The sequence below is a fragment of the Stigmatopora argus genome, chromosome 11, assembly GCF_051989625.1.
Source record: "Stigmatopora argus isolate UIUO_Sarg chromosome 11, RoL_Sarg_1.0, whole genome shotgun sequence".
Lineage (NCBI taxonomy): Eukaryota > Metazoa > Chordata > Actinopteri > Syngnathiformes > Syngnathidae > Stigmatopora > Stigmatopora argus.
In genome coordinates, this window is record NC_135397.1 from 7,814,190 (window position 1) to 7,830,611 (window position 16,422).

Sequence of the window (16,422 nt, forward strand, 5' to 3'; positions counted from 1 at the left end):
AAAGTCAAACTGGATGAAATGGCTTTTCAATTCTTATTATTCAATATTATGCAATGCAATGAAGAGCGAGAGATGTCTAATGAAAAATGTACATATGGCACTCAAAGTTAGGAATGTGAGATAAGCTAAACTAATTCTGTTGTTGAGTGTTGGGTCTTATGCAGGGAATCTCCTCCCCCCTCCTCACCGGCATATACACGCGAGTGTATATATATGCTGTGTGCTCAACTCAGCCGCTGGTGTTGCAGAACACCTTCACGGAGTCGCTGCCAGCGCAGCGACACTTCACTCATTCAACTTTGTGGAGGCATGACACACAGAAACTAATGTAAGTAAATTATTATTATTATTATGGCAGCATGATGTTCAAAAATGAACAAAAAAATGTGCCTAGCTTTGCATTGTAATGTTTTGAAGTGAAATGTCATATATTTTCCAAGTACTATAAGAAAGAAAACACTAGCAAATGTCGTTTTCACATTTTTTTTAAAAAAGAGTACCTAATTGACTGATTGAATGAAAACACTTTAAAAGTCAGAAGTTGTATTAATACATCTTTTATGGTTATTGTGTCACATGTAAGGTTTTAAGGGAACCCTTATTCTTATTTTGATTTCAAAAGTTTTTTTCCCCACAATGTGGTACAAAAATCATACAAATATCACTGTCAGTTATCACCTCTATTTACACGAATGAATAAAGGGATTCATATCAAAACGGGTTTATTACATTTTTAGATAGTGAAGTCAAAGTTCACACAGGTTGATAAAGGAATTTTATCATAATTTATACTTTTGCATAGTTTCTTTGTTTTTAGACAATTGAATTAGGGATGTTTTTTTAAACAAAAGAAAAAAAACTTCCCATATGCCACTCTTGAAGAATAGGAACAAACTTTCTTTTGGTTGCTTACATATTTATTACCAACAGAACATAATATTCTATTGGCCTTGAGGGCCAGACAAAACTGGATGATATTTACTGTAAATTAGAAACCCACACAGTTTCAGATTATTTCTTTTTTGTGTGTCCCTTTTATGCCCTTAAATGCCTAAATGTTTAAATGGTGTACACTATTTTTGACAGCAATAGATGTCCAATCCATTTTGACTGGAATAGTAATAGTTCATGTTGTGTTATGCTAAGTGGTAATGTTACTTAACATCATTAACATGAACCGCACCCATGCACATGAAATTAAAACTTAAAAACACGTTTAAAACAGAGAGGAAAGTGACTGCTGTAAGGTCAAAGCTCACTTTTTATTTATTTATTTTTGCATCGTCATCACTTGTCTGCAAAAGGTCACCCGGGTTGTAGAGTTCGCCACAGTGCCGATGACAAAACGTGCAATCGTTTGCACAGTCTGAGCGACAAATACGATAAAACGGAGTGCCAACTCACACATCGTCAGCTACCACAAAGTAAATGAGGTGTGCGAAGCCGTAGCTGGCGGGCCTCCGTGTCCTTATTGACAACATGAAGGGTGCGCTTGTATTTCAGATGGAAATAGACGGCGGGTGCCAGGATTCGTGGAAAGGGTGTCAAACTTCACAATCCCTATTGTCCAGTGTGGGTCAGTGACAAGCCTTGTTATCTGCCAGGCTCTTGCGTAACACAAGCAATGAGACTCGGAGCAGTCGCTGTAGCATCTGGAAGGGAAGCATGGCAGGTGATAAAGCGGAAAGCAACCCACTGACCTCTTCTTGGCACAGCTGCGCTGTTGGCTTTCATGGGGATGGCAATGTTCCCACAATAGGACCAGGAATGAGAAAATGAATTTATAAATACACAAATACTTTAGTTTAAGGACTGCATAACACGGCTGACTGAAAGCCACAGTTTTCAGTTTTGGCAAGAAAATATAGAAGTTCATATAGAAGATGCAGTGGACTAGAAGTTACAGTAGTAAAGAGAAAATGTAGCAGCGTAATAGTCAGAAAAATGGCAAAACGTTAGTATTCTATTATTTCAAGATTTGATTTTTTAATGTATTTCATTTTTCTGGAATTATTTCAATATTTCCATTTTTATTATTTTCAACATGAGTTCCTGTCAACATTTGTTGGTTTATTTATTTCATTTTGTCATTGCAAAGCATGTCATTTGGCATATATATATATGTATATATGTATGTATATATATGTATATATGTATGTATATATATGTATATATGTATGTGTATATATATATATATATATATGTATATGTATGTGACACATGTCATCAGTGGTGGTCCGTGCATTTTCTCGTAGCGCCTTCAACGGGTAAAATCCACTTCCTAGCAGCATTTAATGATTAAATACAAATACTGGAGCTAATTCTGAAAGTCGAGCCTGTCCTGTCGTATTTCTGGCATAGCATTTCTAGCTCGCTCCAAATACAGTTTGGTAGCTCTGGCTAATCACTAGCCAATCATAGCTGGTGAAAGCGATGACGTATCCCTGCGCCAGCGAGAAGGCAATGACATATCCCTACGCCAGCGAGAAGGCAATGACGTATCCCTACGCCTGCGACAAGGCATTGTGGTGTTGCCAACTCGAAATCTGATTGGTTAAAGCAACAGTCTTATCGACGCTTGTTTAATGCAGCAGAGCCCGCAGAACTGATTGTGAAGGCCTTGAGGCAGATTTCTGACCCTGGCAACAAATAATGGCTGAAATGTGATTGGTTAAATGCTTCAATATGAAAACACACATCTGGAAGCAGTGCAACCGTTGGAAAAAGCAATGAAAGGAAGCTAACAGACAATTTGGAATTATTTAGGAAGTTTAGGATTTTGGAAGTATTGATGGACAAAATATAATATATGATTCAGATATTTCTTAGGCCAGCAGAGAAGGCCTTGAAGGCCCCGACGGCAGGCCACTGGTATATATATATATATATATATATATATATATATATATATAATATTAATATTGACATTTAAAAAGTAATGACAAACTTAAGCTTTTATGAGTTCACTTATTATGAATAGCTCTTGCACTCAAATTGTTCAAATCAGTGAGCAAGAACACCCAAAAAATAATCTATTTAAAAAAACTATTAGGGAAGTCCTTGGAAATTATTATGAATTACTGAGCCTTGAAAAATTTCAAATGCCTTGCTACTCTAAACCAAACCAAATTTTTGATCCTCTACCTTTCTGCCTCAATGTGAAAGGGATGTCAACTAGCCTGTGATTGGTCGGAAGCCATGGCTGTCAGCATGCAGGAGAAGCCTCGCCCGGGCCGAGCCCAGGTGTCTGAGGAGGGCGGATGGGGTTGGATGGTCGTCGGGGCCTGCTTCCTCGCCACCATCTGCATCCGCGCAGTCACCAGGTGTGTGTGTGTGTGTGTAAACATTGTGAGAGTGTGTGTCTGTTTCTGTGCGTAGTCACACAAATGTAAACAAAATGTGGACGGTTTCCCAGTAATTCAAAAGGATAAGTTTCCTTGCGTGCGCTTGTAATCTCCCAAAAACAAGGACGAAGGTTGTGTTTTTAGTCTGTCAATAGTACAAAAACAAGTAAAAGTTGGTGTGTCAGAATTTATAGGAGTACAAAAAAAATGCCGCACTAGTAGAAAAACAATTGAAAATGTTATTTGTTGTCCCAAAGTAACATGTAGTACGTGACTAAATCATTGGTTCCCATTGACTGCGCTAAACATCAAATTCATTTTGCCGTCACTTCTTGTTCATTTTGGAGGAATTGAGGGAAGTTGTTTTTTTGTCAAACATAATGACCACCAATAGAGAAATAATGCAAGAGTTAAAGACCCAACGTATACAGGAATTGACCTAGGGGTGCTTCATTCCTTTCAGTTATTGGACGTCCAGCACTTTCAATGGCAACCATGGAAGCTACCTAAAAGTGTCCTAAAACTTTTTAATTTTACTTCACTATTGTGATTTAGTAAGCGTTTCTAAATGGCTTCTCTCTTACCAGGACGCCATACCTGAACAGATTAAAGTGTTAACTTTTTCTCCCCCCCACCAAGGCTCGAAATTCCTGCCGAGACATTTCCATGTTCCATTTTTTGCACAATCAGCACTTTTCCACCCCACAAAGTTCTGAATGAAGTCATTCCCAGTGGTATTTGTTCTGTTCCTTTTGTTGTTGAGCAACACTGCATGCTTTTTCCCAGGATTGGCATGTTTTCTCTTAAATCAGAACAAAGATAACCAAGTGAATGAGTGGCAGGTGTCAACTGATAACCTGCTGCAAATCTTTATCAGCTGAAAGTGGCCGGCGGAAAACATGAAATTATATAAGCGCACTTATGGAAGACTTCATTTACGCAAGGCCTCCTGGTTAAATAGCAATATTTTGAAATATTCTAATCATTTTTTTTTTAATTAAACGTAAAACTATAAAAACAATTCACATCAGTAAGAGTTCAAAATAGAAATATTTGATACTTGTGTATCATTAAAGTGCCGTAAGACCATACTTTGACACGTATAAATATTTGATATTGGTGTATTAATACTGTACCAAACAATAGAATAAAGCCCAAAAACGTGCCTCACATTTAATGTTAAGGACATCTATTATACAATGCTTTCTTTTTATAAGCCTATGAGAGTGGTTGAGCTGTATCCATATAAAGTTTGCCTGGCAACAAGCTACCAAAAGAATCTCAGCAATAAAGTTCGACAGTACTGCAAGAAAGTTAAAGGGTTCATGGGCCTATAGCCATTAAGGTTAATTCACTCTATGACATAAAAGTGACTTTATTTGTACATTTGTGACTTCTGCTGTGTCCAGGTGTGTTTCCATGTTTTTTGTGGAGTTCCAGCTGCACTTTGAGCGAGATTATTCCACCACGGCCTGGATACACAGCCTCATTGACTGCACCACCATGCTCTGTGGTAGAAAAGTTTTTGCGAAAAACACTTTTGTATTTTTGCTCGTGTCATAATCGATAGTCATGTTTTCCCAGCACCTCTGGGAAGTTTCCTCGAAAACCGTCTGTCGTGCCGGGCCACGGTGATGCTGGGGGGATTCTTGTCCTCGCTGGGTCTGGTCCTTGGGTGCTTCGCTTCCTCTCTGGAACATCTCTACATTTCCCTGGGCATCATCACAGGTTCATCCAAACTGTTACATCAAATGTCTCACATTTTATACCAATATTTGATCATGTAATGATAGTGAACACACTTTTTTTGTTTATTTTATTTTTTATTCTTGAATGATCCCGAATACAAACATACAGAAAAATCAAACAGACCAGTAAGAGAACACGTAAACTCTGTTTCGGTCAGTTTCCGTTATTGGAGGAGGTAAATATTTATATTTTCACTGAAAAAAGACAACTAAGTACCAACATAAATAGCTATCAATATGTGCTACAGTTGAACTGATACTCAATCGTGAAATATTATTGATACACTACTAAGAACGCTAGTAATGACACATGAAAATCTTATTATTTGTCATATTCATATTGTAATGATACACGTTTAAACAGTACTTCAAAATATGACTGCTATTTTCATACCATCGTGAGGCAGTTTGTCATACATAAAAAAATAATGTGTATCTTTAATAGACCATTAGTGTGAATGATGCGACACAAAGTTCGTCAGTTAATTTTTCTGCCACACTGCTATAGTACATTTTGATATTTAATTCTGAATTTTCGATACTTCATTGCATGTGAATGCTACGTTTTGATTCATTTATTTTTAAAAACCCTTCTCTTTCCAATACACTCTATTGTTTTCATAAAAATCACTTTCACTCAATTTGATATAGGGATGTGTATCAATTTGTGATGGTGTTTTAATCATATATAATTTTTTTTTTAGGTTTGGGCTTCGCCTTGTGCTACACTCCATCCATTGCCATGGTCGGTCGCTACTTCAACGAGAGGAAAGCGTTGGCATACGGCATCGCCCAGTCTGGTAGGTTCTCTGTTTTCAGAACTTTCTGTTATTAAACTAGCATTACATTCACGTTCTTTCGTCCAGGCAGCGGCATCGGGACCTTCATTTTGGCTCCTTTGGTGCAGCTGCTTATCGATCAATATTCTTGGAGGGGCGCCATGCTGGTCTTGGGGGGCTTTGTCTCCAATTTGTGTGTCTGCGGAGCCTTGATGAGGCCGGTGGTGGAGCATGGATACGGGAAAAGGTAATACACCTCAATACACCATAAACATAAATCTAAATTGGATATTTCAGTTGATTTCATTGACGTACAAGCCATTCAAACAGGGATCGATAAAAATATCAATATTTCATACTGATCAGATGATCCTTCACCTCAAAATGCTACCTGACTTTAACTTTGGCTGTATCCTTTCTCATACAAAGTCAACCTTCCACTAAGCAAACCAGTTTCTCCTCCCATCAGGAAGAGGAAAAGCTATGCCAACCAATGCACTGCTCCTAAAGGAAATTGAGTAACGCCTGTTGATTAATCCAAATGACTTGGCATGCTTCACCCTTTCCAAAGCACGTGTCCACAAAATGACGATTATTCTAAAACGTCCTTTGCCTGGCTGTTTCGCCCAGGTCTACATTTAGACAGTGTCTGAAAAATTGTTGTGAAACCTCCCATTTTAATACTAAACTAGGCATTGTGGTACCAGCCTGAACAACTTAACTCTTGTGTTTCTGCTCTCTTGATGAAGCTCATCTCTCAAACACACCGACGACGAATCCAAAGAGGTCCCACAAAAGACACTGGAAAAGAGTGACCTCAACTACAAGGAAGGATTCTTGTTCGCAAACTGCCACCTAGAGAACAGCAAACTAGCCGAGGTGAACAAGCTGAATCAGGCTAACACGCTAGCCCTGCTATCTGGCGGACCCGACACCAAGCTTACGGATCTCAAGCTGGCCGAGTGCATTTTAATCAGCAACGCGCTCGGAGAGACTCAGAACCCCAGCCGCAATATGGATGCCGCAAAGATGGAAGTTCTCCACCGGGGTCGGCGTTGTAATTGCCTCCAACCGGGAGAAGACTTTGGCTTCCTGGTCCTTCCGGACTTCTTGGTCCTGGCTTTGTCCTTCCTCTTCCTGGCGTACGGTTGTAGTACTCCAGTGGTCTACCTGGTTCCCTACGCCCTCAGTAAGGGGGTGGAGCACAAGCAGGCCGCGTTAATCATGTCTCTCTTTGGAGTTAGCGGCATCGTGGGTAACATCACCTTTGGTTGGATCACGGATAGGGAGTAAGTGAAGGCGTGATGGAAAAATATCTTTATTTCCCGCAATATTTATTGAAATCTGACACCGTCGCAGGTGTCTGAAGCGCTACCGAGTGCTAAGCTACATGCTAGCAATTGCAGTGGAGGGCCTGAGCTGTCTGTGGCTTCCACTCAGCCAATCCTTCGCACCTATAGCGGCCTTCGCGGTGGTCTACGGTTACTTTGACGGCGCCTACGTGGCGCTCATCCCTGTGGTCACCTCGGACGCCGTGGGATCCCCCTACCTCAGCTCAGCTCTGGGCGTGGTCTACTTCTTGCACGCCATACCATACCTCATCAGTCCACCCATCGGCGGTAAGACTTGATGGATTTTTATATTATTATTGCTTTATTATTTGTATCAATTTTTTCCTCAATAAATATATTGTTAATTGATGTATTTTTTTCTCCAAACAAGACATTAATGGGTTTTATGTCTTTGTTCAGGTTGGTTGGTGGACGTGACTGCCAACTACACAGCGACCTTTTTTGTCAGTGGTGCTTCATTCATATGCAGCGCTGCTATTTTGGGGGCAGCCATGTTGGTCCGACGCTCCCGTCGGTCGAGGCAGAAGATGCCTTGCCCCGAACATACTGACCCAGTTCCCACCGTCTGTCATCAGGATGTCATTTAAGCAGTCTTAATAGCCAAAAACTCTTCAAACACGTTTTTTTTTTAAACTTCAGCTCTTTGATATTTTTGTACAAGCTAACGAACGATACAACACATCAAATTATTGATATTTGATATTTTTGCATCGTTACAATATTTCATATGGGTATTTAATGGTGTTACATGAAGAATGCAATATTTGATTGTGCAGGATTGATATTGTACTCATTGTACCGTAAAAAATGACGGTACAACTCATGAAAATAATCAGTATTTGATACCTGTGTAACGATACTGTGAGTGATAACACTTAACAGTGTTGATATTTGATAATTATAGAATGGACTTTGAATGATAATGACGCAACACGTGGAAATATGACAGTGTGTGTTAATAATATTGAACTTCTGAGGAATAACAATATGAAAAGGCACCATATTAAGGTATTCATACCGTATCAATATTTTGGCAAGAATTCTTGCCATTTCTGTGTGATTGGATTTATGTATTATCTGTATGTTAAAAAAAAGACCAAACATGCTGGAAATGGATAAACACTATTTGTTGTGTATTTATATGTAGATATGATGTATGATTGCTGCAGGGCTTAATTTCTTTTTCAAAATACAGTTGCAAATGTGGGTTTTTCTAACTTATCACTTAAACAAAGTTGAACTGTTCACACACAATAAAAATGTACGGCAATGTTTTATGATGTCGAATGTTTCAAGAGGTTGAAATATGTATTAGGCACGAGTACAATCAAGTGTAGTTATTCTAGTGTCCGTTAAGTGGCAGTGTGTACACCCACATGATCACGATCAAAGATCGTCTATTTTACCGTGCCCCGAATTTTGTCCGGTCGAGGTTACCCACTGTAACAAAGAAGCAAAAAAGGTAACGAGTGAGAAGGTAGCTTTTAATACTCTGTCTTGGTTAGTGCTTCCCTATGACGGTGATGACGTAAGGACTCAGGGCGATGGCTAAATTGCTAATCGGCTAAAAAACAGAGGGGCAACGTAGTATAAATGAATTGGAAAGGTATACGACTTAAACGTCTTTTTGTGTATTTAGTCATCAAGTTCTTAATGGCGATTTTAATCTTTCGACTGCTCTAACAAACAAAGCTAGCGTGCGTTCTTGGCAGGATAGAGCATATGTTTAGCGTTACTTTATGATACTCTTCTGGTGTATATGCATCAAAAGCCTTCCATCAAGAATATTCTTGAACCTTTTTCATTTTAGTGTTATTTGAAGGAAGGAAGATTTGACATGCCGGCAGTCGGGACAACTGTCAATCGAATGGCTAGCAATCATGCTAAGCTGCTTATAACGATTAAAGTTGTTGTGTTTTAGCTTCAGTGTTGTCATCAAATTAGCCTGAATGCTTTTTAGGTTTCAGTATAAAACCAAGTCACATGTCGCAGGTCTGATTATGCCAATTTTCTAGACCTCGGCAATAAAGTTGTGTTAAGTGTTTTTTTTCTTTTTAAATGTGTCCAAATACCCAAAGTAATTGAAATGTTTTCTTCTTCCAGGTGGATGAATGGAGCCAGACATTCTGACCTATCAGCACGCCGTAGTTGGCCCCCCGCTGGATGATGACATCCGAGAGGCGGGCTCAGGCGAGGAAGCGTTCCGTGAAATTTCTCGTGGCCTCGCCAATCCGCCGTTCCACCATAAGTGTGGTTTCCTCCCCCAATCGGACCCTCTGCCGCTCGCCAACGGAGAGGCAGCGGGATTTGCTGATTTCGCCGTGTTCGCCGAGCAAGCGGGCCACCCGTGGTGTTGCGCCTTCGCGGGTGCCACGACGCCCTCTAACGTTCTAAAGGACACGCGGGATGTTGTCACGGACTCGGAACCGAGACCGTGTCACCGCCGCCTCCATCTCAGGACTCGGGACACGCCCCGGGGTTCTTCCGCCTCCGAGGAGCCGGACTCCCCCTCCCTGGAGGGGCCGTCGGAGGACTCGGAACCCAACGTTTCGTCGCTGGCCTCCTACGAGGATTGCACCGACGATGAGCAGATGATGGATGACATGTGTGTCGCATCTCAGGGAACGTGTCCTACCTCTAATCCCTCCTCCAAACCTATCGCCTTCCATTCCAGTCCTTGTCAAAGTCTCCCTCCGAGTGACAGCTTTGCCGACTTCTGCTCAGCCGCCACGCAGCAAGATCTGGGCGAAACGTGGGCCCAAATTAAAGAACGGGATGACCACACGCACCAGGTAGGCATTTTGAACTTGAAAGCAATTTTACTGGCGCCCGATTGCCAGGAGATGGCGACGATTCATCATTTTATATAGCAAAATGGGTCAATTTTCACCATGCACTCTTTTCTTTCCTGTCCATCAGCTCCTCCAAGCGTCTTTTCCACATATGGACGCACCGACAAAGTGTGAAACAAAGGAGGAAGATGAAAAGGGGGGGATCCCCAATTTGGAGGTCTTACTTTATCTTAAACAGCTCCCTGACTGTGAAAGGCACACAGCCGACGGGTAGGAAAAAGAAGAACCCAGGCCTGAGCAATTTGAGTTCAATTTCGGGTCAGACGTGGTGGACATATAGCCTTACTATAATGCAGTGGTTTTGTTTTTCAATCGAGTTTGATGTTGAGAGGTTTCGAGTCATTTATTTTATTCCAGTTGAGTGAAACTAGTCAGCCACACATAAAGAAAATTACACGAGCTGTGCATTAAAATACAAAATGACCTTATTGTTATGAAAGACACCGTACAACCGCTAACAAATTTCAGCACGGCATCGCACCATTTAATTCAAAATAAGGAATATTCACACTCAAACGCATCGGGAACATGAATAGAAAAGAAATGGAAAATTAACTCGGGTTGTGTTCTCTTCTTTGCCATTGTGCCTGCATAGTGATCCCACCAGGCTTATAAAGCACTGGATGAAAACCTGGTATTTATTTATTCATGATATTATTGGCTTTTTAGTTTGTAATTTAGGGTCCATCTTTCAAAATTTTGATCATGAAAAGAGGCAGGCTAATTTTACGTCAATATCCATTTAAAAAAAAAAGTAGATTCTTTCAAACGACTGCTTAAAAAAGTGCCTTGTCTAATTCAACGTGTTTTTTTATTTTTTTTAAAACTTTTTTTAGTGCCCGTCCAGGATTTTATCTCCCCCACCATGACCTATGTGACGCAACAGGCCTCAAATTCAAGTGGGGCACTTCCCACGCTAACAGGAGACTCCTCACTTGTCTCGGCATGATGGCGGTGAGTCCATCGAGACCAGTCTGCCATTGACGTGGCTTGGACGTCCAATCCAACTAAACCAAACTTGTTTTTCTACCAGGAGCCCAAAAAGGAGCGCTTTCCCCAAACTCCCACACTCGGACCTTGCAATCAACGCAATTCAAGTATGTCAAAGTTCTGTACGTTCTTCCATCAACAGCAACCAGTCAGCTTAAACGTTGCCTTTTGTTTTCTAGCGGATCAAGCCAGGCTAACCAGGTCTTAGCCGTTCTCAGGTGGTCCTCGTCTTCCTTTCCACAATGTGCTCTGAGGTCAGGGAGGCTATCGCAGAAACACTTTGTTACAGATTTGCACTTTTTGCCACGTTTGTACTCCTTTTCTTTCAGTTTAGCCCTAAAATGCGTCCAATTTGAATGACACAAGGCTGTGATGAAACTTGACAATGCAAAATCAAAATGGTGCACTCCAACAGGCAGGATTTATTTTTCGCCAGTTCCAACTGAGCATTTTCTTTGTCTTATTTATTTTACATTTCCTGTCTACTGTAGCTTTTAAGTGCACAAACATGCAATCTCCTTCACTTGTCCATGTTTTCTCATAGAACTATTAGTTTTAAATATTTTTTCCTGGAAATAATTTGTGCCTTCATAAGCCACTAATACTTTTTCCATAACTCCTTTAGGTTGTTTATTCTATTGGACCTGGATTGTTCAACATTTTTGTTGTTGTTGTTAAAGCTTCAGGTTTAGTGCTTGATTCCAAATGGCATGCACTACTATAAATGTGCTGTACACATGTAAATACTGAAATAAATCAGATTGAATTGCATTGCAGATTGTTCTACAATCAACAATTCAACGCTTTATTTGTGCTTCACTTTTTTAGGCCTTGCACTCATCTGGATGACTTCAGATTTTCATTATTCATGATTTCCCATTGTACAGGGAAAATTTTAGGTTGGCAGCAACACCAACATGTATGTGCATGCAATGAAAGAATGTGTGGCTTCCTTAATTCCCTGAAGGTGTTCACCTGTAAGTTTCCTCAAGAGATAGAATAATCACCTCTCTTGTCCTCAGTTAAGAATAGTGCACAACTGTAACTCATTTAACTCATTGGCTGCCACTGATGGCGTTAGACGTCCAACCCATTTTGACTACTTAGTGTCGTCAATGGCATTGACATTAGAATTCACTACCGTTCGTCCTAGTTTAAGTGAATTGGATGTCCATCATTGCCTTAACCAGTGTTTATTATTTTTTATTCATTGTTTTTCCATTAAAAACTACCTACATGAGCCACATTGTGATGTCCATGTACATCAGCAACAGGTTTTAGGAGTTTTTCTTTTTAATTACCAAAAAATAGTGACTTGTCCTGTAAAGGTTTAAAAGCGACTGTTGATTATTTTTTTATATAACACGTGAAATAATATTAGGTTTGAAAGACAAGGTTAATAAATGATAATAGAGTAATTAATTTCTAGTTAGAATTTCAGTTTGCCATTTTTCCTGTTCAAACGAAAAAATATAATTATAAAATAGTCAGTTCCTCCTTTTTTTATCACATTTCGAGCAGCAATTGAACGCAGCATTAATTGACGCTCCCAGACCTGCTCCCTCAGGCGTTGCCAGATTGGTGAGTTCCCTCCAAATTGGACTAGTTTCAAAGACCTGGCGCCGGAGAGAAATATACACCAGTCCGGAATTTTCGCGGATTCTTTCTTTACCATCTGGCAACCGGGGCTCCTTTTCCCAAGGTGTCTCCTGGCGTGCATCAACATCCAACTCGTACCTGCAGTATTGGAAAAGCTTCGAAAATGAACAGTTTGAGAACTCATAAAGAACCGTTTGGTAAGTGCATGAAATGACTTTTGCAATACTGAATAATCTTAATTAATTTGGGAAACGTGTTTTTTGTACTGCACCTTTAGTGCAGGTAACTCAATTTAACTCGAGCAACTGTTTAGTGGTGACGCCAGACCAGAAGGTTGTACTCGTTTAATTAAGGATAACATTACATTATAAGAAAATAATCGTTTTTATAAATCGTTTTGACCATGAAGCAAAGCTTTAACACTTGCATTAACTTGCTGAAGTAGAAGTATGTTATCATGCGGTTTGTATTTGATCTCTTAAACGTGGATCTGAGCAAGTAGTAGCGTGTCTTTGCATTCCAAAAAAAAGGAAAAACAACGCTGAGCTTATCCGGGATTTAACTTTATCTTTGGGCTTGGTGTTTCTTTCTGAATTTTGTCTCTGCCCAAATTGGAATGCCACAAAAATCAGTCATTTTCTTTGTGTGCCCGCGCGTGTTAGCTTAAGTTGAATGCAATATTGAAACAAACACTCCCAAGTGTATTTATTGCGTGATAACGTTATTTAAAGTTTCGCACGTGGTTTGACAGACCTGTAATTAAGCTTGTTTCTTTCAAAAAACAACTCACATTTGCTTACAGTGTTTAGTGTTTTGATAGATTTAAAAAAACATGCTTTTCATTCATTCATTTTCTGAACTGGTTACAAGGGTCGCAGGGGGTGCTGGAGCCCATCCCTAACTGACTTCCATTTTTTCTTGTGTGCGGAGCCAACATGGTCGGAATGAAAGAACCCACATTCGTCAGAGAATTAAAAACTGAGCTTCAATTATTGTTTCACTTCAACTTTCTTTATACTGCAAGGGACGGCCTGCTAAAATAATCTAATTTATTATTTGAATTTAAAAAAATAATCCCACTGTTTGTGTTTTATATCAAATTTGCATCATTTCGTATGATTTGAGTGAGATGAGCAAAAATTCAAATGATAAAAAATATGTTTGCAAGCAGACAGAATCAGCTCTGAGCCAGTGGAGGACACCGACACCACCGCTTTTCTGGCAGAAATTGTGAGTGCTATTTTAACCCACTGCTTCTATGTCTTGTTTGTTATCTGCCAAATTTTCTTTATTTGCACCCTCAACGCTTGTATTTTGTATGAGCAATAGTCACACTGTGAAACTGCTGCGATCACACAAAACAAGTTCTAGCATGCTACTTACGGTTACTGTTATTTTCTCCCATATGTGTAGGCCTATGTTGCACCGCTTCCTCAAAAAGGCTCTATTTTTATTAGTTTGATTTATGTTTCAGCTAGTGTCGTGTCATACGTTTTTTGGCTCTTGATTCCGACGCCTGTGTGGTATCGGGTGATACTGTATAACATGTTATTTTGAAAAAAAATATTAAAACATATTTTTAATACCAAATTACTGCATACTCAATTGTATGTTATTGTTTTTTCTCAGTCTTTAGAAGCCAATTACCCAGTGCAAGTCACTGACCAGAATGGTAAGTACGTTAAATGAACTTGAACTCACTATTAAGGACGGCTCATGAATTATGTTACACATGCAAATTGCATTTATAACAGCTTTTAAACATAAAGTTTTTTTTTCCACCAGATGCCGTGACCCTCCACCTCAGCTCAATGCCCTCTGGATATCTGAGTCATTCCAATAAAACACAGCAGGTCAGAAAAATTGCTCTTTGAAAGCTCACATTGAAGGATTTATTGGCATTCCAACTCTTGACAACACCACACCTACTGGCAGTGTCATTTATTGCATTTGAATCCACATTTAATATTTAGATTATTCTTTGACTGCCATGGATGGCAATATATGTCCACGCGAAAGACAAAAAAAACATGCTGCATAGGAACTCACAGATGCAATGACGAGTGTTAATAACTGGCTTGAAAAATCTCAACTACACTTAAACATATCCAAGACTGTCTGTATGTTCTCGAAAAGAGTGACAAATAACAGCGACCCCAACATTTTTGTCCAAGGAAAAACAATCAATGTTACAATCTTATATATTTACATATATATGTTCATTAACATGAATATAAATATGTTCATTAATTTGTGGTGTCCCTTATCAAATAAATCAAAGTTAAACTCAATAGATGGCGAATTTATATTTAACCAATGTGGGTTTTTTTTAATTCAAGATAGACACCCCCTACTAGCAGCTGTTTTCCGTTTAATCACAAATCCGTTAAATCAAGGGTGTCAGACTCAGGTTGATTCGCGGGCCACTTAAACGTCAACTGGATTTCACATGGGCCGGGCCATTTTAGATATAATATTTAGATTTTTTTATTTTTATAAATGGATTAAAAGAAGTGGCTTAAAAGTCCTGAATATTCAGTTTTTTATAGATCTAAAACAATGTTTATTTAATTTTTTGTTATATATTTTTAGATTTTACAAAATGATTTTTGAACTAAAAACAGAAAAAAATGATTAAAAAATTACAATTATTGATTTAAAAGGGGGAAAATCAGGAAATTTAATATACATCTATACTCTTCATTTTAATTTGATCCTAAAACAGAAAGTCATCACTCATGATTTACTTCTCCCGGGCCACACAAAATGATGCGGCGAGCCAGATTTGGCCCCCGGGCCGCCACTTTGACACATGTGCGTTAAATAAAGGTTTTAAGTGTAATGTTCATCACAAGGTAGATAAGGTTACGTTGCTTTTTAGAAATGAGTTAACCAAGGATAAATTCAATGAAAGTAGGAAAACACTGGAGTACCTTTTGGTTCTTGGAAGTTACTTCTACTGTGTCTTTTCTGTTCTAGCCAGTCATTGATACTGAAGAATGTACCTGCCTGAAATCTACTTTGCAAGGTATAAAATATCTTCTCATATAAAAAAATCAAAGACACTGGATACCTAAATGAAAGAGTTAAATAACGCCACCCTCCATTCATCTCTTGTTCACTCACGTCCTCATTTGCCAAGAAGATTATCGTAAGGAAGTCCAATTGCGGGCGCGCGCAAAATGCCGCTGTCCAACACCTCCTCCCAAGATTAGCGATCTATTAAATGACAAAGACCTTCTGGACTTATTGCGACTGAAGCTGGACCCCAACCACTGCACTGTGAAAAACTGGAAAAACTTTGCCAGCCGCTGGGGCATGAGCTACGACGAGCTGACCCTGCTGGAGCACAGGACCCAAGGTTCTCTATCCCACAGCCCCACTCAGGAGTTTTTACTCCGTTACAACCAGAAACCCGTCACCGAGCTGACCGAACTCTGTCGCTTTTACCAGCGCATCGACGTGTTGCGGTTGTTGCAGAGCTGGATGGAAAAGGATTGGCCGTCACGCTGCCAACAGGCAAATTAGTATTTTCAGACTAATTGTCCTGTTTTCCTTTTCTTCTGATTTTTCATACTATTGAAATGGACTGCTTTTTTTAATAGGTCGCAAGAATTTGGTATTTTTTGGGGGGGGGGGGGGGGGGGGTTACCTGCATTTGCAGTAAATATGTAAATAAATGAATTATGGTTTTAGTTGTATAGTGCAAGTGACTACTTCGGTAATCACAAAAAAACTAACCTGTAGATGCCAGGCCT

General features: G+C 39.6%; 3 protein-coding genes across 7 annotated transcripts; all 3 read left to right on the top strand.

The window, feature by feature from the left end:
• The first annotated feature begins 170 nt into the window (after positions 1-170).
• On the top strand, positions 171-8,498 carry LOC144085065 (monocarboxylate transporter 12-B-like). The gene is made up of 9 exons (XM_077614044.1): positions 171-328; positions 3,166-3,323; positions 4,754-4,857; positions 4,929-5,072; positions 5,797-5,892; positions 5,959-6,118; positions 6,621-7,160; positions 7,231-7,490; positions 7,623-8,498. The coding sequence occupies exons 2-9, from the start codon at positions 3,199-3,201 to the stop codon at positions 7,808-7,810; spliced, it is 1,617 nt and encodes a 538-aa protein (XP_077470170.1). The 5' UTR covers positions 171-328; positions 3,166-3,198; the 3' UTR covers positions 7,811-8,498.
• Positions 8,499-8,567: 69 nt separating this feature from the next.
• On the top strand, positions 8,568-11,836 carry LOC144085067 (uncharacterized). 2 transcript variants are annotated; one of them, XM_077614049.1, is made up of 6 exons: positions 8,568-8,685; positions 9,327-10,015; positions 10,143-10,285; positions 10,912-11,029; positions 11,109-11,172; positions 11,245-11,836. In XM_077614049.1, exons 2-6 carry the CDS (start codon positions 9,335-9,337, stop codon positions 11,271-11,273), a joined length of 1,035 nt encoding a protein of 344 aa, XP_077470175.1. In that variant the 5' UTR covers positions 8,568-8,685; positions 9,327-9,334; the 3' UTR covers positions 11,274-11,836. The 2 variants fall into 2 exon arrangements, with proteins under 2 accessions (XP_077470175.1, XP_077470174.1); XM_077614048.1 differs by lacking the exon at positions 8,568-8,685 and adding an exon at positions 8,694-8,829.
• A 139-nt stretch (positions 11,837-11,975) lies between these two features.
• Positions 11,976-16,300, top strand: edaradd (EDAR-associated death domain). 4 transcript variants are annotated; one of them, XM_077614052.1, is made up of 6 exons: positions 11,976-12,861; positions 13,833-13,894; positions 14,294-14,336; positions 14,450-14,517; positions 15,644-15,692; positions 15,807-16,300. In XM_077614052.1, the coding sequence occupies exons 1-6, from the start codon at positions 12,828-12,830 to the stop codon at positions 16,190-16,192; spliced, it is 642 nt and encodes a 213-aa protein (XP_077470178.1). In that variant the 5' UTR covers positions 11,976-12,827; the 3' UTR covers positions 16,193-16,300. The 4 variants fall into 4 exon arrangements, with proteins under 4 accessions (XP_077470178.1, XP_077470180.1, XP_077470179.1 ...); XM_077614054.1 differs by having other exon boundaries at positions 12,570-12,861; positions 13,836-13,894; XM_077614053.1 differs by having other exon boundaries at positions 12,613-12,861; positions 15,810-16,300.
• Positions 16,301-16,422: the final 122 nt, after the last annotated feature.